Source organism: Misgurnus anguillicaudatus, chromosome 17 (assembly GCF_027580225.2).
Source record: "Misgurnus anguillicaudatus chromosome 17, ASM2758022v2, whole genome shotgun sequence".
NCBI lineage: Eukaryota > Metazoa > Chordata > Actinopteri > Cypriniformes > Cobitidae > Misgurnus > Misgurnus anguillicaudatus.
Genome location: NC_073353.2, coordinates 18,483,973 through 18,509,100, shown reverse-complemented (window position 1 = coordinate 18,509,100; position 25,128 = coordinate 18,483,973). Strand labels below are relative to the sequence as shown.

At 35.6% G+C, this 25,128-nt stretch overlaps 1 protein-coding gene and 1 long non-coding RNA gene across 2 annotated transcripts; one reads left to right on the top strand and one right to left on the bottom strand.

Moving 5' to 3' along the window:
• The first annotated feature begins 1,212 nt into the window (after positions 1 to 1,212).
• LOC141350199 (uncharacterized) lies at positions 1,213 to 2,165 on the top strand. The gene is made up of 3 exons (XR_012358185.1): positions 1,213 to 1,573; positions 1,658 to 1,701; positions 1,853 to 2,165. It is a non-coding gene; the product is annotated as an uncharacterized lncRNA (long non-coding RNA).
• Positions 2,166 to 12,149: 9,984 nt separating this feature from the next.
• Positions 12,150 to 24,956, bottom strand: wdr3 (WD repeat domain 3). Its single transcript, XM_073855082.1, has 27 exons — positions 24,805 to 24,956; positions 24,363 to 24,552; positions 24,043 to 24,252; positions 23,831 to 23,949; positions 23,506 to 23,584; positions 23,171 to 23,266; positions 22,919 to 23,014; positions 22,718 to 22,819; positions 22,498 to 22,595; positions 22,306 to 22,407; positions 21,227 to 21,457; positions 21,006 to 21,099; positions 20,194 to 20,295; positions 19,960 to 20,045; positions 19,704 to 19,842; positions 19,301 to 19,348; positions 19,098 to 19,207; positions 17,915 to 18,026; positions 16,405 to 16,539; positions 15,555 to 15,605; positions 15,407 to 15,472; positions 15,228 to 15,320; positions 15,026 to 15,076; positions 14,826 to 14,869; positions 14,597 to 14,725; positions 12,477 to 12,570; positions 12,150 to 12,390 (listed from the first exon to the last, which is right to left on the bottom strand). Exons 2-27 carry the CDS (start codon positions 24,534 to 24,536, stop codon positions 12,235 to 12,237), a joined length of 2,817 nt encoding a protein of 938 aa, XP_073711183.1. The 5' UTR covers positions 24,537 to 24,552; positions 24,805 to 24,956; the 3' UTR covers positions 12,150 to 12,234.
• Between the last annotated feature and the right edge of the window lie 172 nt (positions 24,957 to 25,128).

The window sequence follows — 25,128 nt, the reverse complement described above, 5'->3', positions numbered from 1 at the left end:
TCCAGTTTATTACTTCATCTGGAGATGAGGATACACTAAATCATGGCCATGTTGATGCCCTCATGGTTTTTGATATAATCCACTAGCTAGCCTACGTGCAGTTTCTCTTTCAGCATGTTTGCTAACAGAATCACAGTTTAAACTTCTGAAAAGTGTTCATTTTTATATCTACGTTTAAGGTTTTAATGTATTACGTTCATATCAGACCCACAAATTAAATAATGACCATCTTCTTCACTTAGTTTTTTGGTGTCTAATATTGCATGATGTTCTTGTCGTAATTATTAAATAACATCCTAAAATCTTTTCTTTTTCATTCTAAACACTGCTCTACTTGTACGCTATTTGCAAAAAATACACTTGTTGATTATGTTTAATAACATTATATGGTGTGTAATAAGGTGAATGTTTATCAAGACTTATTATTCTTTTCTTAAGCTAAGTCTAACACAATGATTTTAAATGTTGTTATGGGGTATTTTTTAAAATGTGAATGATTAATTTGGATTTGTGACATCCCTAAAAATACATTATTTAATTTTAGACTGGGCTTATGTTCTGTTTTAGAGATAGCCTATAGGGGCAGTTTCCTAGTCAGGTCTTATCCTAGTCCAAGACTAAAATGCATGTTTGATCTGTCTTAATTTAAACACATCTTGCACTGATATATCTTAACATATATCATTGCCATTGTTTTGTCTCAAGATGCACACCAGTAATGTTTTTGTAAGGTTTGTTTGTAAAAACTACTTGAATGATCTGATATATAACCTAGCAATAGGCCAAGTGCTGGATTAATCTAAGCCCTGTCAGGAAACTTCCATATAATATAGTTCTATGATATATTTTTTATTTTAGGTTGTTTACTGTATGTGCACTCTCAGAATATAATTTACACAAGCTGTCACTGCGGTGGTACCCTTTCAAATAGTACACCTTAAAGAGCGCATATAATGGGTACAAACCTATATCTGTACCTAAATGGTAAATATTAGGACCCATTTAAAGGGTACCGTCCCAGTGACAGCTTTTGTACCTTTTGTTCTGAGAGTGTAGGGCCCAAAATTTATTCAAGCCCAGGGGCCTCCACCCTGGTAAGTCCTGCCCTGGTAAGGGCCCTTTGTGAAGGGATTCAGATGTTTGTTTGGAATGCCCCTATAAATGGCGTCCCTTTCGCAAAAGCCCTTCAAGGCAGGGGCGGAGCGGGGGGGGGGTGGCTTTTGGGGCTCGAGCCCCGAATGTTTTGTCAAAAGCCCCGAATCTTTTCAGATCTGTAAAATGAATTCATCCAGGACGCTAGGTGGCGGCACTCAGCTTTAACTCTCCGGTCCCCCACTCAACTGAAAATGAATAAGAGATGCGTGTTGAAGGCAAAATAACATTCTGAATCTACCCACAGTAAACGCATTTTCAAAGTGTCTTTATTATTACAGTGCCTTCGTTATTACTGTAAGTGTATATTTATAGTTATGTGATGTAAATACTGTTAAATAGCGTCAACTGATATATTATCTGCATGGCTAACGTCTAACTTACTGTGGTGCTCTGGTCTAGTCTGCCTCATTGGTCATTGGTAACGTATTTAAAGTACATTTAATAACAGTGAATTAAAACTTTGAAAAAACTTGCTCATTGTTGCATATATAATTTTTTATAGATGGATATACGATTTATATTTTTAAAGACGTCAGAAGTAAGAAGGTGAGAAAGTATATAGTTAGTTAGGTATGTTTTGTCCATATGCATTTGAAATTCGCAATGATTTTACCTCAGAAATACATTGATAGACAGTTATAAAATGTGAATCCCCAATCTCTTACATTAAAATATCCTTATGTGTGATAACTGTCAGTGCAAATAGGAAGAGAGGAGGGTGGAGAGAGATCACAGACAGACAGATAGAGAGAAAGAGAGAGAAACGCTTTCATAAGCAGGTGAGAAATTGTTCTGTCAATGAAGTCAAAAATTGTTATTCTTATGTAGCTTTATAGTTACTGGATTAGCCTTCAGCAAACATGTTTGCCTATTTTTGGATAAGAGAAGTTAAAGTATCATTGTCAAAATTTGTTATGTTGCAGTTTCAAAATGACAATACCGGTGTTGGGTAAATTAGTCAAAAAAGTAATTAATTACTAGTTACTAATTACATCTTCAATCATGTAATTAAATTACTTTACAAATTACTCCAAAAAGTATTTAATTATTACTAATTACTTTCTAAATCCTATTTAGTACATGATACAAGGAGAGGCTTGAAATGGCTCGAAGAAACAATACTGTATATAAAAGTACATCAATTATTCTGGTCCCACTTTAGGGTTCATTTCTCTCTATTAATTAACTATTAACTACTTTTGCCTCAATATACTCCAACTACTGCTTATTAATACTAAAGTAGTTGTTTATTTTAAGTATTTGTAGAAATGGGGAGGGTTAAGGGTGTAGAATAAGGTTTTGCAGAATCAAGCATTAATATGTGCTATTTAAGTAGGCCTACTAAATTAAAAAACAGTCAACATCTCAGTAATATTAATGCTAATAATCAACTAGTTAATAGTGAGAATTGTAAACTAAAACCATGTTAAATCCACTATTTATTATAGTATACATAATTGTTCTACAGTCCATAGACAGTATTTAGTTACATCAGAAGTAACTGTAATTCGATTACAAGAAAAATAAGAGTAATCCCTTACATTACTTTTTCAAGTAATTAAATTACAGTAACAAATTACTTAGTAACTAGTTACACCCAACACTGGACAATACAGAGAACACTTAGATTAAAAAATAGTTTATAAAGCTGCCGTAAATGGAGAAAAAATATCAACAGGGGACCAAGCTTTGAAACCCCTAGATTTGGGCTAAGCCCCCAATGTCTACAATGTCTGGCTCCGCCCTTGCTTCAAGGGTGCATAAATGCACTCTCAGATAAAGGGTACAAAAGTTGTCATTGGGACGGTATATTTTAAGATATTAAAGTGTGCCTTTGAGGTACCCATATGGACCCATACCTTGAAAAGGTACCGCCCCACCTTCTTGTAGCTTTTTTCTGAGAGTGTGTTGTTCGGAAAATGCCTTGTGTTTTAACTTCCTTAAAGTTGCCACACTTACCAAATGACAAGCAAGGACCTATCTCTTAACCCTGGACCCCAGCAGCCTAAATTTACTGAGATGTTGAAATATGGGAAGAGGATCTGGGCCTATCAGAATACAGCAGATGTAGAACTGCAGTAATGAAGCAGTCAGACTTCTTAGAAAGGGTCAGGGTGCTGAGAGAGAAAATATTAACTCCAATAAGTCTGGAGAGGTCGTAACTCACACTCACTCAAGTTCTAAAAAATTACGAAATATCACATTATAAGAAAGTTAAGTCAAAGAAGTGTTATCATTTACTGAATCGCATGTTGATCCAAACCCATACGTATGTATGACTTTATTTTGCAGAGCACTTAAAGAGATAGTAGTCAGTCTTCATTCAACGAACACTCTCCACACAATATTATCCTACTAAAAAGTGATTCAGGTTTTCAGTTACTCTCATTTTAAAATCAATTTTAACTTTAATAACATTTTTGTCGTCTAATGCAATAACACTAAACCATTTTAAATGTGTTGTATATTCTAAAACCAACTAAACCCAATTTAGTGAGGTTTACCCTTTGAAAGCTATGTGCCATGTTGTTCCAAATCTGTTTGATTTATTTAGTTCTGACCCATATAAAATAAATAAGTGAAATAAAGCAAGCACCAAAACGTTTTAAGGCCAATGTCAATTTTGTTGCCAAGCATTCTTAAACCAAGCCACTTCCTTCTTCTGTTATGTGGCTTTCTGCCCATGCAGGACCTCAGTGAAGTGTGATTTTACATCCCTTTGAGCTGAAATTTCCATACGAGAGAGGGACAGTTAAATCCCTTCTGCAAATAGTGTGGAAAGAAGAATCTCGCTGTATAAATATTCCAGTCATAATGAGATTCGAAATGGGTTGAAATCAAATACTACTGTAAGTTCCACAATAAAAGAGTCTGTACTGTAAAATGTCAAATGGTAGATTTAAACTGTTTTAATTTCATGGGGCCCTGTAATAATGACACACAAAAACACTACGGCGATGTAACTGAAGCATGCGAGACATTTTATTGCTTCGAGAGATTTATTGCCATGTGACACACTGGCCAGATATAATGAAACTCAAGACACCAAAAATCACACGAGAAAATTAAAGAAAGGGACCAAAACAAGACGTAGTTCTTTCGCTGAACTGAACAGATCTCTGTTATTCTCCTGCTGACAAAACAACTAACGAAGTATCAAAGAGATTGTATCGCTCTTCTTGCAGGTCTGGTGCAGATCTCTGGAGATGGGGCCTGGGTCTGTTTAGTCAGTGCTAAAAAGGTTATCTGTAACTTGGAGGTGCTAAGCAGAGATCTTTCAGTGTGAGCGTGCCTCAGGGTACGTGTGTGTGTGTGTGTGTGCTTGTTTGTGCAGTACCTCAAATGGGGGGTCACTCCTAATAGTTTTATTGAATTAATCACATGAGTGAACTTTGGCCAGGGGCTGCAGGAGGCCCAGCCTCCGAATCGGAGCGGTGATGGCAGACCATCGGAATTCCAGCACAGAGGAATAGACAACTTTAGCAGGGCTGTTGCTCCACACATGGACAGAGAGAGAGAGAGAGAATCGAAGACCTTGCTCTTTAACTTAATTAAATACTAATATGAAGCAGTCAGTGCATCTGCCTTTGTTGTAAGGGGTTGTTGGGAAGGTTCTGGGCCTCTTAGTGTGTGTTGATGTTGCGGTGTTGAGATGTTATTAGTGCAGGATTACACCAAACCCTGGGGCTCTCGGGCTGCCCGCTTGCCTCTCAGAAGCGTGATGGGGATGCAGGGGCCCCTGTGATGTGGGACTGGCCGAGGTGTGATCACTGGCCAAAAGATTAGAGCGAGATCTATGTCTCAATCCTTTTGTGTTGACAGATGGAAGGGAAGTGGTGTACAAAACATGTCTTTCTGGTACAGTCCATGTAAAGACCAGCGTACATGCGCTGTTTTTTTCTGTGCTGGTCTTAATGGAAAGCTTCACTTTGACAAACCAGCTTCATCACAACAATCATGATGGTTTTGCTTGTGAAAAGCTATTTGGCTATATAAGATTAGCACAAGCACAAATCATCAAATAGCAACTTGAACATGCATGGAAATTAATGTTTTTCTTTTTGATTACATCTAAATGTATGCATATGGCACACACTTATTTATTATCCAAAGCAACTTTTAGTGCATTACAAGCTATACATTTTATCAGTATGTGTGTTTTCTGAGATTAAACCCACAACCTTTTGCGCTGCTACCGCAATGCTCTATCATTGAGCTGCAGAAACACAATGCTTTTCAGCACTGCTTGTCTGAAAATTCAATATTTTTGGCTGGTTGATGTGTGCTTATCACTTGGTTTGCAAATGTGGAATCTTTAGTGCTAATTTGAGAAAGTTTTACTGCGTAATCTATAAAAATAAAGTTATATGCTTGATGATTGACAGATTGCTGGTCGTTCTGGGTGGTCTTCGCAACGCTATAGCATGGGGGAGGGATGGTTGTGACAGCTTGCATGCCTTTAAGACATTTTTATTTGTCCGTCTCCTTTAAAAAAATAGAAGTAAACCTTAAAGAGACTGACCATACCCATGTCAAGCACGAGCATCGCATCCCCAAAGGCAATTCTGACATGTGGAGCTCAGAGTCCAGTCCACATGTTAGCTCTATAAAGAAAAACCCTAATGAATTCAACCTTTTTCACTGACTTTTTTGGTATAATAAGGTTTTATGGCTAATTTTTGACCTGGTTTACTTTTAATTCTTCACAGAATGCCCACGAATAGATTACGTCTTGTTGGCAGTAATTCATCTAAGAGGCGTGTTTTTGAATGCTCTTTAGGATATTTCCAAAATTTTGGGCTCAGAAACACTGATACACAGACACATATTATTATGCTGTTGTCTTTATGCACTGTTTGGATGTCTCAGGTTTTCCTCACAAGGATGTTTACATAATCAGACCCTTGCGACCATTACAAACATCCATTAATTGGAGATAATTACATCTGTTTCCAACAGCATACAAATCCAAACATATCGGTGGACAAAACAAAGAGATTCCCATGGCAGGAGATCCCATTATCCCTTCTGATCCTCAGCTCAAAATTACGGATGTTTGACTTTCGTTACCACACCTGTTGCTGGACAGCTGAACCCAATGATATTCTGACCGGGGCTAGTTGTCACATAGTGAATACATCTTGTGGATAATTTTATAATGTCAAGTTTAATAAGTGTTTCCATTTTTATTTCTACTGAGAAAATATATGGTTCGATTCATGTGTCGGATCTTTTGTCAATTTTACTTAATCCTTTCATGTTGTGATTACTTGAAAAAAATCAATTTAACAGTGTGAACTTAATTTAATCTAGTTCATTCAACAAAAAGTGTCTTGTCAGCTTTAATTTAAAATTATTTGCTCAGCCAACATAACATTGTTGCATAAAAGTAACAGATTAATACAACCAATACAGACTTGCTGAGGATTTTGCAGTGTATTATGGGTAATTGTTGTTCTGGTACCCTCTTGCAGAAGTGTAGCACCATTAGATAGGTACGTGAGCAAGTGAGTTTATAAAATGGCATTATTTTTTGTCATCATTAATTATTTTTTTCATATACACTTATTTTAACAATTGTTGTTTGTTTACTCTACTAAGCTTAGTTAAGTTTACTTAAACCTCTTTTGTAAAAATTAACTAAATTATTGTTTGTTGAGATTACTTAAAAAATGCTTGAAACCTGTTGACATAATATGTTTAATTAAACCCAACATTTCATTTTTGGGAGGTTAAGTTGTCTGTCAATGTCATGTTTTATGTATTTTTTATCAAACTCTTAATGGATTCTGCCTACAAACCAGTATTTCTGAATGACCTGTGGATTAAGGGGATCTGAAGCGAAAGTAATACGTGCCAAGAGCATTCGGTCAATATTATTATCTTATTTTTGATGGAGGTGCCGTTTAAGCTCCTTAAACACAAAAGTCAAATATTTTGAACAACTGTAGTCAAATTAAGTAAAACATGTGACATCATATACTCATGTGACAACTATAGCCTTCATTTGTTATACTGAAAACATCTATGTAGCCCATAAAGTATCTGTAGACATCTCTTAAATGGCACAGCAGACACAAGGGGTGTATAACATACAGCTGTGAGAGTCTCTATTGCGTTCAACCATTTAATTAGTTAGAAACGGGGCGGTAAAGTCGGATCTTTTCTCACCATATAGTCAGTTCTCTGAAGATTTGTGCATCTGTTGTGTGTGCTTACATTGACATTTGAAACAATGTTTAGTTCAGGACATTTGAGCTTTCTCTAACTCTTTCAATTATTTGTATATGATTGACATTTATAGTACAAGTACCTGACACACTAACTAAAAAGCAGACCTATAATTTGTGTAAAATATGGTTGCTTTTGGCAGACTATGACTGTTTAATTCCTAACACATATTTTAGGGTAAAATATATATAAGCCCCTATATGTATAAGTATATGAATTGATCTAATTTTAGGCATTATGATTTATAGACACACAGATTATTGTCAATATTTTTACTAAAAACAGTTGCTCACATTTACTAGCAGGATTCAATCAAACAGTAGGTTGCCTTGCTTTTGTAATACAGATTTATGTCAGGATATATTTAGATAATGATGTAAATCCAACCTTTGAAAAACATGTCGAGGATATTTTTGTATTTTTCACCCCGCTGTACTCGCACCATAAATCTTTAAAAATGTCAATCTTTTGTGCCATTGCAAAAGTAGTTTTAGAATTGCGTCAATAATCAATCTGTATTTATTTTCCTTGTTTAATTGGACAATTGGACATTCCTCTGTGGTAATAAAGAAGCATTATTGTTGGAAAAGAATAAACAGAGAGCGCTCCAGAACAGATTGTAAAAGGGCAGAATAAACAGTGAACATTGAGTAAAGGATTGAATGTCTGTTTATAGGGAGTATTACGAAGTGCATGACTTTAAAATGACTAATTACATCAGCTGTGTGGATTTCTGGGGAGAGCTCTTAAAAATGTCTTTGTGTGGGGATGTAGTGGGGTGGGGTTCATGGTTCAAATGGGATTGACATAGCAATAGAGCACTTTGAAACCACAACCGGTCCCCTCACCTTTGGTTGATCCGTGTGTAGCAAACGAAAAAGACCATCTGACACCAAATTCAATTCTGAAATTGAATCTTTCTTAATAGAAATTTTAAAGTAAACAGTGTACCACAGATAATCTGTTGCACCATATACATTTATGGAGGAAGTGACTGTTTGAGTTACCTTTTAACATTGCAATTGCCACCTGGGATTGATAGATGAAGCCCTGATAGATGGTGAGAGGGTGAATAAAATGTGTGAAAGGTAGAAAAACATTTTAAAAGACATTTATAAATGGAGGAGCTCGGTTTGTGTCGGTTTGGGTTTGAATCCCAGGGAACACATGCTGATAAAATTTACCTGCTGATAACATTTAAACATTTAAGTTGCTCTCAATAGAAGCGTCTGCCAAATGCATAAATGAAAATGTACAAAACTATAGTGACCTTATGAAAATTAACCACGGTTTAATTACATTTAAAACCAACAACCATGGTTACTACAGTCAAAATAATGCATTGGTTAATACAAAATACAAGTTTAATTTATTGTAAGGGTGATTCAGAGTTCTAGCTGGTAAGCTGCATCTTTTAGTTCATAAAAAATATATTTAATTATAATTTTAAATAGTAAAGCAGTTACACAGTCCACACTGATAACAGATGTTACAGATGAAGTCAAGCAGCACTGAGTGCACTGCACGTATTGTAATACTAAGTGCAAGATTCAAGTTTTTTATATGTCACACACACACAATTATAAGTATACGCTGTAAAAAGTGAATGTTGGATTAAACTCAATTGGTAACAATAATTATAATTGTAAACACCTAAAAAAATATTTTTTTTCACTTTAGGTAAAAAAATTTAAGTTGAGTGTTAGTGTTACCAATTGAAGTCATTTAAAAAAAAATTCACCTTAAATTGTCTCACTTTAAGTGAACATTTTATTTATAAACTTATTTTTTAAATGTTACCAAATGAAGTCATTTGTTTAAGTAGATCCAACTTTTACTTTTTACAGTACACCTTGCAGTAAAATAAAATTCAGCCAACTCTGTGCAAAATTTTTATATAAGTATAAGATAAAACTGAAATAAGAGTACAATAGTTGATTTTTTTGTTGATACAATGAAAAGGTCCCATCCACTAATTCAGTAAAAAAAGATCTGCAATTGAGAAAGCATTTCAAACAGAGGAGTTGGATGAATTTAAGAAAGGCAATGCTGCCACCCAGTGTTTCATGAAGTCATATAATAAACTACTCATACTTACCAGCACAATGTATTAGTCTACACTAATTACATTTGTCACATAATTTCATTAAATAGATTGCTTTCTCTAAATATTTGATAGATTGACAGCCTTTGTGGCTTGATAACCACTCAAGCCTCCTAAAGCAGTGTTTTTGGGTTTAATTTAATCCTAATCGGCTGTGGATTTCATTCAAGTGCATTATAACCCAAATCATATTACTCACATGAAATGATAGATTAAATTCTAAAACATGGTTAAAGATTGTAAGTTTGAACCTTGCTGTGGTGTGATCCATAAGCCATTAAACCTGTTAACTTCAAGTTGCTGAATGTTATACGTTTCTAAAAAAAAAAGACTCCTCTTTAAGTTTTACTTAAAATTTTTAATTTAAAATTTATTACTTTCCCAAACTCAAACTTATTTTATATATATTAATTTAGTTCAATTTTTTGTTTTCATTAAGTAGTGACACAATCACTGATTTCCAGTCAAAGTAATAAAATAAAAAATATGAGGTGAAAAATGGCCAGTAGACGTTTTAAGTCAGCCAGATGACTCAAGTGTTGGAACACTATGGAGATGTCATGGACGTTTCATGAACACTCTCTATGCTGTGGATGTTATGAGCGCTCTCTTATTGCCATGAAAAATATCAGGCACAGTATTAAACAAAATTATTTCCTGATTCAGCCCAGGACCACTATTGTTCTGTACAAGAAGGTACAAAAGTTGTCACTGGTACCTTTTCAAAAAATTCCATATTGGTACCAAGGTTCACATTGGTAGATACATATCTTTACCAAAATGTTACATATTAGGACCTTTTTAAAAGTTACCATACAATTAAACAAGCAGTTCAGAACACTGGAAAAAATTATTAATTCAATTTACTAAATTTTTTTAAAGTAAGTGCGTGCATTAAATTTATTTAAGCTACATTTAAACAAAAGTTTTTTGTTTTGTTTTATTTTTCTAATTTCTTTGTTGTTGTTGTTTAAATGTAGCTTAAATAAATTGATTGCGACCACTTACCTTAAAAAAATTGAGTAAATTGAATGAATCATTTTTTCAGTGAACCATAAATGTAGATGTTTATGAGATATTTAAGAAGTGTAATTTTCCAATGTCTATTCGAATTTCATCATGCAATATGGATGCTAAATCAATGGTTGCTATGCGATTAAATAAAAATTCACGTGTTGCTCTATAAAACAAGCCTGTGTGTGATTAGCACGTCCAGTTCAAGAGGGATTAATACAAAACCTGTTCCCTGGTGTTTAACTTTTTCTGAGGAATTTTTAATATTGGTAGGTGTGACATTTATAGTTTTGAGACCCGGACTAGTCTCATAAAATGCTGCAAGACTTTTTACGACTTTATAAATACACACTTCATTTGCTATTTTCATTGCTGCTGAACAGGTCTGAAAAAAGATCCGTTTCATTATTTCCATAACACTAATTATTAGGATGTTAACACATAGCAGGAGAATAAGGTGCGAGAGGTGAGTGTGAATCTCTGCGGTGAAATATGTGCCTGCATTGTTTTGTTTCTCTGTCCATGTAGTGAATTATTATGGCACATACAGTATGTACAAGCTTGTAACTATAAATTCAGGCAGGTTATGAGCTCCATAAAGTCTGTGTGAATCTCTCACTGTAAAAGTCCTGCAGCTTGAGGAGGTCAGCACTGCCACGGCCATAGAGAACGATTGAGCTAATTTAATTATTTTATTAATACTAAAAACTCTTCAGTGTTTTACAGGTTTATATTGATTTTTTGGTAACACTTTACATTAAGGTTCATTAGTTAACATTAGTTAACTACATTAGTTAACATTAACTAATAATGAACTGCACTTATACAGCATTTATAAATCTTTGTTAATGTTAATTTCAACAATTATTAATACTTAATTAAAATCTTATTAACATTAGTTAATGCACTGTGAACTAACATGATCTAACAATTAAAGCTTTATTTCTATTACTAACATTAACAAAGATGAATAAATACTGTAACAAATGTATTGCTCATGGTTTGTTCATGTTAGTTAATACATTAACTAATGTTAACTAATGAACCTTATTGTAAAGTGTTACCGATTTTTTAAATAAACATCAGAGTAAGAATCTGTCCTCATCAAATTATCTTTTACAGTACCTTCAATAAGCATGGCAGAAAATATGTGTGACCTAAAGTCTCATGATCTAATTATAAGATTTAAAGTTTGATTTTACCTTCATTTGACATGGTCTTACCCAGTCAATATTTTAGATATCAAGGTTATATTTTTACAGAACGTTCTTAAAATTATGTAGGATGATTTAATGTAGAAAACAAATAAATCACAAATAAGTGATTTTACCAAGTGAGTATCACAATCAGAGTCACGTGAGGTCATACTCTATCTGGTTAATTTGGGACACATTAGTTTCCATTTTTATTTTTGCCAAATCTGCAAAAATCATTGCATATTACCCTAATTTAGTCTCTATAACCATTGAATTCACAAATGAAAGCTTTGTGATTCACAAACAGCCCTCAACAAGTTCCATAAAAGATTTCAAAATAAAACCTATACTTCTTAATGGATCAGAAAATATTGGCGTTAAACTGCCATCATATAAGAACCTCAGAGCCTTTCATATAGTTGAAGTACAATAAATAAACACACAAGATCTACCGAGCATTGTTTTTATGGACTTCAGACATGTACAAAAAACATATGAACTTATAAAAACATTGTCACATGTGAGTTGCAGGTTTCATGTGATGGTTAAAACGGCTCTTTCGCGTTTCTTTCTCTTCCTTTTCTTCTCCTGGAAACGGTCCGTGGCATCAGCAAAGAACATCACGTCCTCTTTGCTCTCAATCTCACGTTGCAGAAACTGAAGGCCGGCGCTGTTGAAACCCAGCATGTCCTGAACGGGTAGAAGGAGAGAACGGTTAACATACGTGAGCTGAATGGTTAAATGGTGAGATGTAAAATAACAAAAGACAGACTGACCCTGATCTCTCGCACTTTGGAGATTGTGTTTGTCCTTAAATCATCAATGACAGTCAGCAGCATTTGATTACTAGTGATCTGACCAAAGTGGATTCTGGAGAAATGATGCATTAAAAACGGTTAGTAAAGAGCATAATCACATGGGACTGTAAAGATACTGTTATTACTCAATTGGAATTTTTTTTTATTTGACAACACGTTAAACATATTTATAAACACATTAATAAATAAATGTTTTGAGTAAATGATATGTTTTCTTGTAACTGAGCATTTTTTATGGGCACTTCAGTAATTTCACTGTAATGGCAATGGAAAGGTTATTGAAATGACTTATTTTAAAATGTCACTTTAGTCATTACATTTGGTATTTAACAAATATGATAATCTTTTGCTCTAGGGCTTCCACATAAAAAAATCCACCATTGACCATGTTTACATGCACCCTCAAAATGCGATTATAATGGGATTCTGGCAATATTGCGATTATACTTTACCTCGTGTAAACACAATACTTTGATTAACCCTGTAAAACACTCTTGTAATATTACAACATCAGTTTAAAATCTAATAAATATAAAGTATACCTGTAAATGTTTTTTTTTTCTCTTTAAAACCACATTTACAAAACTAAAAAGTCCTAATGTTTAACCCTGCAATGATTTTGAATGGTAGACTTTGTAAATAGGTTTGTTTCCTGACCTACTTACAAAACCTACAAACCTGCCTTGAAGAACATAACCTTTTTTACTGGACTAAATAAATCAACAATCACGTAAGTAAAATGCCTTTTTTCTGTGATTAGTTATGTGTCTAGATCATTCAGATTTTATTCATAAAATATTCTTAGCTGGTCCTGTTTTCTTGTCTGGGCTTTGTTTGCCCAAATATCTATTTGCTGCATGAGGGACAGGTGATAATGTTCTGGAAGGTGGGCTGGGGGGTATAGGTGATATTAGCATTATAAATTGGGGACAATAAGCTTGCCAGACAGTAGTGTGTGAATTCTCTGGAATATGTGAATCTTTTGAAATGTATAAATGTGATTGGAATTGATTTGCATCAAGATTAATAAGCTCAATTTTGCCCTATGACAGGTATTACTGTCTGAAAAAGAATTTAATCAGTCTCAATACTGATATTTCTGTTATTGGCATCACTATTGATGCCATCTCCTTTCATATACCACTGGAGAACCTCCAAAGGTTTGTGTCAAAAGGCATGATCACGGCTCTGACAGATAACACCAATGAGTACAGTTTCCAAAAGAGAGGAGTTTTCATAAACAACATGGGATTACTACCATTGAACATGTCTGTAAACACAGCTAAACACAGTAAATACCAGTTTTCTTTCAGTTTATCTGGTTTTGTAAATACAAACTGAGCATCGTTTTTAATAATAAATGATTTTTCATAAAAATATGGTTTGTCTGATTATGGCGTATTGTGTGATTATGTATGTAGATATATAGGATACTTTTATTGGGGTACATAAGCAGTGTACCGTGCAGAGTAACTCTTAGACGTTATTAAAATCCGCTTCGCATCGTGCCGCATTACCACCTTAGTGTGCATTATTTTCTTATAATTCAATGGCCCATCGTCAATTATTCCTTACTTAAGACAGCGAGTGAAATCACAGCAATTCTGATACACCAAAGGCCCAATGCTGTAATATTAGGATACAACATTTCCATAAAAATGTATCAAAATGTAAAAAAAAAAACATTGATTTTTGCATTAGAGAACTCCTACAACAACATATAAAAGGTTAAATATTTTTTTCAAAGTTTTTTCTATATTTGAGTCTTAAAGGATTAAAAAAATGCGATTAACCTCAAAACAGACAGCGGCGTATAAAACTGTTACATTATTACTGTCATAATATTTCTGTCTTCATCACGACACCGAATAACGAAATACATCCATAATGGTCTTTTAACAAAAGTAAAATAAAACAGTGGACACTAAAGATTCAAGTAATGCTAAAAATGATTCGATTCTATTATAAAAATAAATGTAACAATTTTTACATACCACAAGTTAGTTAAGTGTTGCCACATACAAAACCAATTTTCGTAGTGGCTGTATATGGGTTTTTAAATGGATGTGCATGAGTACCTGAGCAAAAAGAAGAGACAGCGGCACACCAGCTCCACCTGCAGGCCCTGCTGCACATAACCACTGAATAGCTGCAGCAGATCTGGAATATAATAGAATGGCAGCACAAGCAGAGACACTTCCAGCTCACTATAACAACAAAGACAGACAGACAAACAGATGAGAATCAGGAATCAGATGATGACTAGAGATGTCATGAGACTTTGGGGAGCTGAGGATGAGATCTTACCTGGACCGAACCTTCTTTATCACTTCCAGAACATATTGAGAGGGCTGCAGAGGCAATGGAATGCATTAGAAACATTTGGTTATGTTTCACTCTTAAATTTCATTTTTTTTAAGAGACTGATGCATTTGACATTAACCTAAAAAAAAGTAACTCTTTAAAGCTGTGTTTCATTAACCTAATAGGATATGACAAAACCTCACCGATACATTTCCAAATGCCATCAGTATGGGATTCATCTTAGGAGGCGGTAACTGGAAAACACATAAAAAGTGTCTAATTTAAGTAACAGCATCATTTAATGTTTTATAGTCCTGATCAACATTGTTATCCTGAGGTGCATGATTTACAAAGTACATCTGTAATTTTGATGTTTTGATGTCTTATTTCTGTAATACATCTCACCTCCTTCCCTGCGGTCTCACAAGCCACTTTGTGCTCATCCAGCCTTTTACTTTCCTCTCTATAGAGCTCTATAGCCTCCATTATACGCTCCGCCTGTAAAGGGAGAACAAGGCTGTCACTTCTTTACTGCGGTTTATAAAGAAGAGGAAATCTTTATCTCAGTAGTCCTGCAGACTCACAGCTTTGACTGTCTCAATGCTCTTCTTCCCAGCATGCTCTGCCTCTCCTTTAGTCTCTCCAGGGACCTTCAAGACACACGAGAAACCAGTCAGACAACACAAAAACATGAGTCATGGCTAATATTTTGGGTTTAAGAGGTTTACTTACCACAGGTTCATCTCCTTTGCCCAGCGACTCCTCGAATTCTGCTTCCCTCTCCTGAGGAGAAATAAATGTCGAGTACTTCAGTTTGAATTGAATATGTTGTATAATTATACAACAAAACTTAATAAAATATTAGGTTATAAACTAGCAGCAATAGCTAACATCAAACTACTAGAAACAATTGTAACTTTAAATGGGTCTACTGTCAGTCCTTCCAGAAAAACGCTGATTTTTTTGTGATTGTTGCGGGCAAAAATCCTTGATCTTGCGGCACGTTTTCTTAAGAAATGTGATGGAATATGCTGGATATTTGTGCAATTTTGTGCAGTAAAATTGCGGGAACTTGCCAAAATTGCAGGAACTTGCAAAAACTGTTTACAGCTTTTCATTGATGTTCACGTCGCGTAATTACCTCACTTCCTAACATTCCCATGACAACAGGGGACATAGCTGCGCATGTGTAAAGTAAATGCAACTTTCCAATTTCTGCTAAGATATATATGACTTTTTGCTACGAAAATGCGGGGATTATGAAATCATGCAAGCCCCGCATATTTTGCGAGCAGAAATATGCTATATACAGCGAAAGGGCGGCCTATTTAAAATTTGTGGCCCCCGCATAAGTATGCAGACTTTGGCTGATTATACATTGAATCATGCGATCGCATAATCACGTTTTTCTGGAGGGACTGTATTGTGCACTCCCTTTGGTGATCTCTGTTACATGTATTACTACAATAATTTTAACATAAGGTGTAACCAAAAGTATATGTTGCCCTGAGGTTGATATTTAAATCTTTAAGCAACCAAGTCATATTTGTCCTGCAAAATACTCTATTAATCGAACACCAACCATCTCTTTCTCTTCCTCTAGAATGATGGGCTCCCTCGTTCTCTCCCACAGTCTGAGAGACTTATCATGGGATGAGGTGACAATGTGGTCTCCTTTGGGGCTGATGGCCAGGCACCATACCTCACGATGATGACCCTAGGAAATATTCAATCAGGAGTCAAACACAGCCAACATCACATGATAATCTGTAAAGACACAACACTTTCAATACATAAGTGGGGCTTATGGGGGTCTTATGACATTTCATGCATTCTGACAAGGTAACTACAGTAACACAGTTAAAGACATGGGTTTCTCATGCTAAACATGGGCAATGGTTTAAATAACTACTTGGATGTATGACAAAGCATTCCGAATGCACTTACAAGTTTCGGAAAGATTTTTCCCAAATACAGTGAAAGTCCTTTATTACAAAATAGCGATACAAATGCTATATAATGTTTTATAATCTGATAAAACTAAAGACTCTTCAAGGATATGAAAGATGCAATATTACTCTATAGGTACTTAAGAATAACAAGAGATTTCCAAAAAAAGTGTGATATGTGACCTTTAAGGATTAACAGATGACCTCTTTTGTAACAAAATCACCAATCAGACTATGCTGCATAATGACTATGGTCTGTGTGTATGGTAACTGTTATCCTTTCAGTCTATAACAGCTACTTCCATCCTCAGTGACTTTTGGAAAAAAGTCTTTCTGACAAAGGGCCAATCCCATTTCTCTGTCTTACCCCTTCCCCTTACCCCTACCCCTTAGTTTTGCACGTTCACGTGAGAGTAAGGGCTATCCCAATTCTCGTTTTGATCAAGGGGTAGGGCTAAGGGCAAGTGGTAGATACCCCTTAAAACCAAGAATTTCCACGAGCTTACTTGAAACCAAGGGGTACCCAGAATACACTGCGCAACCGGCAAAAATGGCGGCCAGAGCGTCCAGAGAGTCCCATAAATGTAAGTATTTTTGGCTTAATAATTAATTTAAAAATTACTAACGTCTTGTTTTGTGCTCTACACAGTCCTGTTCATATATATTTGAATTATGTTCTTAATTTAAATGTTTTAAAATTTCGCTAGTTTGCTACGCTAACGTTACGTTGCTGATTTGCACAACATTCCCGTATTTGCTGATTTGCACAACATTCCCGTATTTCTCTAACTAGCTATGAATGGACTGCATGCTTGTCTACAGTTTTAACTAAATTCCATTAACATTAGCAGCGAATTTCGTTTGATATCAGTGCATAACACTACTTGCTTTGGAGACATCGGTACGTGCTTTACGTATACCGTCCTGTATCACACAGGGACGCCAGAAGAAACTCGGCGGCTGATTCACTGATGACGTAACCGTAAATATTAAGCGGTGTCTCATTTCATAGGGGTATGTTTTCACCCCTAGCGCTTAACACTTGGTTTTGAGGGACAAGGGCTAGGGGTAAGACGAAGTGGTAGGGGAAGGGGAAGGGGCAAGACAGAGAAATGGGATTGGCCCCAAATCAAAGATGATCACCTCCAACGTCTGGATATGCTCAAATTTGTCTGCGTCCCATTCCTTGATCTTTCTGTCCTTCCCCGCAGTGAAGAACAAATGGGTTTTGGGTACAAACTGAAGAAACATGACACTAGAAAATAAAGACATCAGTTAAAAAACAGGATATTACAAATAACCATCTGGACTGATGTCATCATCGCATTACAGCTCATGAGAGCTGACAACTGACAGAATACAGAAATCACTGCACCTGTCATCAGTCAGGACTGCGTACATCATAACTTTAATTAAAAATGAAACTGAAAACCATATGGAAGTTATGCATCACTATCAGTCTATGTGAACAGCGGAAAGTGCAGGTGGAGAGGATCTGTGTGCTATTGCTTAGCGTAAATCATGTTTTTGGAAAGTCAGAGCTCTGGTGTTTCTCTCAAGATTTATTTTAAGATCACTCCAATATCAATCCATGATGGCCAATACATTGATCCATATTGCAGCGACACACAGTGTTCGTATGACTAATAGCAGCAAGAATGAAAGATAAAATTAGTGCTGCATAACAACAATCGCAACTAACTGTTTGCAGAATAAAAGTTTTTGTTTACATCATATATTATAATTATTTATATATAAATACACATGTATCATTTTAAGAAAAAAATAAATATAAATTATGCATACTTATATCACGGGTCTGTTGAATGCTGCATTCTGATTGGCTGAGAAATGTTCTATGGGTGTTGATTATTTTTCTGTAAACCGCACACCTAACTTTTCAAATGTCTTAAAAATAGGCACCAGAGCAATGTTTGTGGTAACCGTGGTATAAGCGGAATAATTGACTCCGGTCCTTTGAATTATTTGAAAATAATGCACACCTGCTTCGCGTCGTGCTGCATTACCACCTTGGTGTGCATTATTTTCTTATAATTCAATGGCCCGTCGTCAATTATTCCTTACATATAAAATGTATATACACATTTTTTTCCTTAAATATATACACATGGATGTGTGTATTTATATATATATATATATATATATATATATATATATTATTATACACACACACACACACATAAATGACAAACAAAAATTTGCGATTAATTGTCATGCACATTAGGGCAATAACTAAGTGTAGATTTTAGAAAACAAACTCAAAAGCATAAAAAAGTATTTGAAAAGGTCAACAAAGAGGAATCACCTGTCGTCATGTGCAAACATTGAGCGATGACAATCTCCGAAATCCAAACCCCAGATCTTTACATTTCTGTCTGCCGAGCCTGTGGCTATTAAAGCGCTGTCATGTGAAATTACACAGAAACCCATAAATTTACCACAATTATCCAATTCATCCAAAACACTTGCAGGATGTACAGTCTCAGTTAATACACTCACATGTGAAATGTCCAGGCACAGAACGGGCAGTTTGTGTCCGTATAATGACAAGAAAAACTAGAGAAAGTTGGAAGAGAGAAAAAGCATTAGCATATAAATCATAAATACACTTGTGTGTAGTTTATATTGTGTTCTTTCAAAACACATTTCTAAGACGGTGACCCCATGTCTCATATGATCACCCATCATAAATGTTAATCCCAAAAACATCTAAATGCCAAAAATCAAGAACATCATTCCATATAAATGCTCCATTAGTCATGTGTAGTGCATTTGTTTGTATTGTGTTTTTACGATAATGTCACAGCAATAAAGCGAGCTGAGCCGACTTGTTCGACGCAATGGAAAAGCGATTTAACATGCAAGGGGCAACACATTTTTTGCAGTGATTCAGGCTTTCCTCATGGATTACCTTTAGTGTGTCTGAGAAAAATATTTTGACTGTACAGTCAAGTAGGGAGACAGCCAGCAGTCTCTGGTCAGGACTATAGCGCACACACAGCACATCTTCATCTAACTGCAAGGTACGCATGTGCTTCACCGTCAGTCTCCTGTGTGTTTAAACAGTAATACAATAAAGCCAAGCTGAGAGAGAGCTCAAAACAGAATGGGAGACTCAAACAGTTTGCCAGGACAATTTTTGTATGCGAATGGACATCATAACTCACTTGTTCATCCCAGAATCTTGATCCTTTATGAGTTCAAAGTCCCAGAATTTCACAGTCTTGTCAGCACCCCCTGTTACAATCCCCCGCTGTAGCAACAAACACACAAATCAAGTGAAAAGGTCAAATGAGTTCACATAAACCTGAAATCTACTTTGACAGCTTACAAAGATTTTAGAGTAGAGTCAGAAATTCACTATAGGGATTAGTTGATCCACTGAGAGATCAATATTTCACCTGATCTGGAGACAGACACATGGACCAGAGGGCTCCATCATGGGCATCAGTTGTTTCCAAAAGGCTGCCTGAGGCCAGATCAAAAATCTGAATCTTCCCACTCTGACAGAAGACAAATAAAAAACCACAAAAGCTATGAAAAAGAAATATGGCTGGTCCAGAAGTAAAAAGCTTGCCGTGGAGACCAATCACTGAATCATCTATGATAAATTCAAAGTTGGCATATTAACTCTTTCCCTGCCATTGACGAGTTATCTCGTCAATTAGGGGGGAAAAAATCCCTGCAAATTACACTTTTCTGACAAGTTTTTTCTGTAATTCTGATTATCCACTAGATGGCACTCTTACCCAATTTATAAAAAACTAAAGCAAAAATTATTTTACAACATTTTAAACTGTATGTTTTAATCATCATTCTGAATCTGATCTCTAACAAAAATTCCTTTACAAAAATGCTATTATTTCAGCTTTTTGCTCAAAATGTGGTATTTTTGAAGAAACCTACCTATATTTAAGAGGTTAAAAAGATGACAAATGAAGATAGGATGAAAGTTTTTTTTCCTGTTTTGTTTGTTTGTTTGAAAGCAGAGGGTCTGTTCTTTCATTTGATATATTTGTATGTTTTTTATTTAAAGAAAAACATTTTCCTGAAAGGAATTGTGTAAAAATCACAAAAAATGCTAGTGGGTGGGCAACTTTTTAAAAAAAAGGCTGGCGGGGAATAAGTTTAGAGGCACACAAAAACCAATGTTTGGTGTCAAATTCTGCTGACCTACTTTTGGATGTAAGAGATGTAGTATATTGTTTCATACCTTTGTTCCCAAAATGATCTGTCTGTCCCCTGGAACAAATAATGAGCAGAGAGCATATTCACATCCCATAGTACGAATGACCTGCAAGGTGGACCTGATAAGAGAGAATATTTTCATCAGGAACTTAAATCTACTGTATAATGCCATGCTAAAATACAGGAAGATTTAAGTATTTAGATCTTTAAATTATTTAGGTAGGACATCATCCCATTCGAACTCACCTGTTCCACACTTTAACAGTTTCTCCGGAGGCAGAAAGGATGGCTATGTTATCTGAACTAAAAGCCAGCGTTCTAACATCTGTGCGGTGACCGTTGAGCGTGAGCCGAGAGGTCTTAGTGCCAGTTGGACTTTTCTCTGTGGTCTTCAGGTTATAAGTCTCCACTGTGTTATTCTGAAGTAGAAGAGCAACCTTCATCTCTCCATTAGAAAACAGAAGGCAGTCCACTGACCTACAGAAAAATAAACAACTATTATCAATCCTTTGTCTATAGACCGTTTCACGGTCTGTTTCACACAGACCCTTTCATGTGTTGACCACAAAAGCTGCTTGTTTATGTTGTTACTGCTGAAACCGTCTGTAGTGCCTATGCTAATTAGACTACTGTATAAATGAAAAAGATAAGATTTAGGTACAGAAACAAAATTATAACTGAATTCCAGTTTAATATTATTCATGAAAGTGTTTGACTATGGTCTCTGTTGTTTTTCACATTGCCAGATAATAAAGAAGAAAAGGCAAACACAGCGTTTGAGACGTCACATAAGTAAGGAATAATGTATAGGCAGCAGGTTATCGGAGGGTCTTGGATCACACTGAAGGGGCTTATTTCACCATAACCTTCTGCCTGTACATTATCCCACTTATTACATGGCTATTTACCTCATAAGTAAGGTAAGGAACATTAAACCTTGATTTAAAATATTTTATTTGCTCGTTTTTAATGAATACAGACCTCTCCAAGAAAGTTTACTTTCAGTTTTAAGATAAGACAAGACATTCAAATGTCACGAACACACTATTTGGATTAATCATCTGTAAATATAATGTCATATATGTTATTATAAGACATATTTATATTTCATCTGTGTAATATTAAACTGTTACTGTCAAAATTATTTGCAGACGTGTTTTATTAGTTTCAGCCGGTTGTTATCTTGAAATAACAACATTGGAATGTCACAAATGGCCAATCAGAATCAAGCATTTTAGAGTGCCGAGTAATAAAGTATATTTCAAAGAATTAATCTCTGACCGCATCTAAATACAAGGCCAAAGTATTAAGACTAACTAACATACCTGATTTTGGATGAAGCCCTTATGTTTGCCAGTTTCTGGATCTCATCACTTAACTTTCTCTCCACTACAGGCTCAGGTACATCCTCTCCTCCTTCCTGAGACCTACAGAACATTGAAGTCCATCAGATTAACATTATTCATGAATGAAAGGACTAGGGTAAGGTCTTGCACTTTGCACATTTCAAAAATTACTTTGCTTTTTTCTTGGCTTTCTTCAGTTTTCTGTCCATCTTTTTCTGGACTTCTTCCTCTGACAGCACGGTGAAGACTTCAAGCGTAGCATCCAGACCCTGTAGAGATTTTATTTTTGAGCTATCATATAGTTCAGGCAAAATTCTTCAAAGCTGGTTATATCAGCCAATAAATAGGTTTTAAAATAAGTATTAAATAAAAACGTATTAAATTTACTTACATGGCATGCTAGTACTTTAGCTTTGGCATCTGTAACCAAAGACACAATCCTGTCTCTAGATTCCCTGAGAACAGAACCTGCTTTTGTACAGCTGACTATCCGCTGTAAAAGAAAATCAGAACATTTATGAACATTTGAGAAGTTTAAATAGAAATGACAAATATAAATGTTATGTTAACTTGACAGAGGAAATATTACTACCTCTGGCTCTTCCTCAAGACCATCATCTTCCTCATCATCATCCTCCTCCAGAAGATTTTTGACTTTCTTTTCATGCGGTTCCCCTGCAGCCTTGCCCTGTGAATACACTTTATTGTCAATTTAAACAAGATTTTCATTAATATTCAAACACATTAGTGTTGCAAATTGACTTAAATGTGTGTGTGTGCCAAAATCAGAATGCAAGTCAGCATCTAATGTAAATATGTGACAGCATAAGTAAGATCTTATTACCTCCTGTATGTACTCAATGTCCCAAGCTCTGAGCTCACTGTCAGCCGACCCTGTCAGCAATCTGTTCTCTTGGTTTAGAAGGACCATTCCCCACACCTGCAGATTGGGAAAAAAGGCTGTTTTCAACACAAACAGATTTCTGGATAGTCTCTGCATTCATTAAAAGCAAACAAAGAAAAGCCTTTGTTTTTTTACTGAGTTACTGAATAGCCCTGATTATTTCAATCACAACTTCTTAAACATTTACATATATTATATGTACAAAAAAGAAAGCACATAGTGTATTGTGCTGATATTTTAATCACGTCTTAACTGTCTACAGTGACCCAAATTACCTCACTTCGATGTCCCACCATGGTCTTAAAACAGTGCTGTGTGGCCAAATCCCACCATTTCACAAAACTGTCCTTGGAGCTGCAGAAACATATATTTTATATTTACAATTATGCATTTAAGGCTATTCAAAGTGATTGACAATGCATTACAAAGTATACATTTAATCAGTATGTGTGTTTCCAGGGTCAAACATATGACCTTTTGAGCTGCTAAGACAATGCTCTACCAACTGAGCTACAGGAACACTCGCAACATGCATGGCAATGTTCGTTTATAAAATGTAAACATTTGACTTCATTATTATAAAACAAACAGATCAGTTACCTCGTAATCAAAATGTTTTTGTTCTCCAAGAACAAAACTTGTGTGACAGCATCTTTGTGTCCTTTGAGTCTGTACAAACCACATTCATTGATGATATCCCACACAATCACATCTGTGTCCTAACAACAACAAAAATATACACTTATTATATGTGACCTTTAATTTCATCTGCATTAAATAACTAAAGTAGTGGTGCAGCTGAAGTGTCTCACCCTCGAACCAGTGACAAGTCGAGCACCAAGTGCATCATATTTGATGACCGAAACAGCAGATTTGTGTCCATTAAAGGTGACGTTACTTTCACCATTGAGAAGATTGAAGATGCGCACACCTCCATCCTCATAGCCCACTGCTATGTGGACACCATCAGGAGATGGACACAGGTATGTCACCTCATGTTTTTTACCTTCAAGAATAAGAACCTGAGAAATGAAAAAGAAAGTAAGTGCAACGTTTATGAACTTACACAAACCGTAACATTGTAATGACTGTCAAAAACGATATCAAGTCACCCAATAAGCTAAGACCTCACCTTCTCAGCTTTTCGGACGTCCCATATAAACACATGCTCGCAGGCACCCACGGCAACATATCGACCCTTCTCGCCACCCCTAATGGTCACAAAAGCGATGTTGGACTTCTGACTGCCGATCACCCCAAACACAGCGCTTGCCACATAGCGCAGGTACTGCTTAGTCAAGCCCATGGCAAGCCAGAGGTACCTATGGACACAAATCAGGAGTGTGATAAATAACAGATCTGTAACTTAATTGTCAAGTTGTTCCCTACTTGTGCAAGACTTTCTAAAAGTCAAAATTGCGCAAAATCAATGTTTTGACGTCCATGCTATGCTGCGCACAGAAACACACGTGTGGTTCGCTTTTATCACAAAACGTTACTCAATAGAGATAAGCAGATACTAAGTAATACAGTTCAAAATCAGTAATTACGTAAAACACAATTACGCTACATACTTTGTCGCTGTGATATAGTTTTAAGCTCCAGTCTTTTACAATAATACTATTTCTATGGGCTATGAGAACTTCCACATGCTTTGCGGTCGTGTGCGACACGCATCAGAGACACAAGTAATGGATTGCCGAGTAGAGCAGTGACTTTTTTCTTTACATAAAACAATAAAAACTAATTTTTAGGATTTAGGATTTCTAAGTAGAATTTTTTGTAAATATTTAAAGTAGATTATCTTTCTTTATATCAAGTCCATATCTGCCTGTGCATTATTTACATAGAATCGATTACTTCTGTCTGTAAATGAGGCGTATCGAGGTGCTTACAAT

Coding starts and splice junctions, on each gene's coding strand:
- wdr3 (XM_073855082.1), bottom strand. CDS start 24,536: ATGGGCTTGACTAAGCAGTACCTGCGCTATGTGGCAAGCGCTGTGTTT. Junction 22,596..22,717: donor CTAAAGTACTAGCATGCCAT/GTAAGTAAATTT, acceptor AAATCTCTACAG/GGTCTGGATGCTACGCTTGA. Junction 12,571..14,596: donor TGTCTCTTCTTTTTGCTCAG/GTACTCATGCAC, acceptor TCATTTCTCCAG/AATCCACTTTGGTCAGATCA.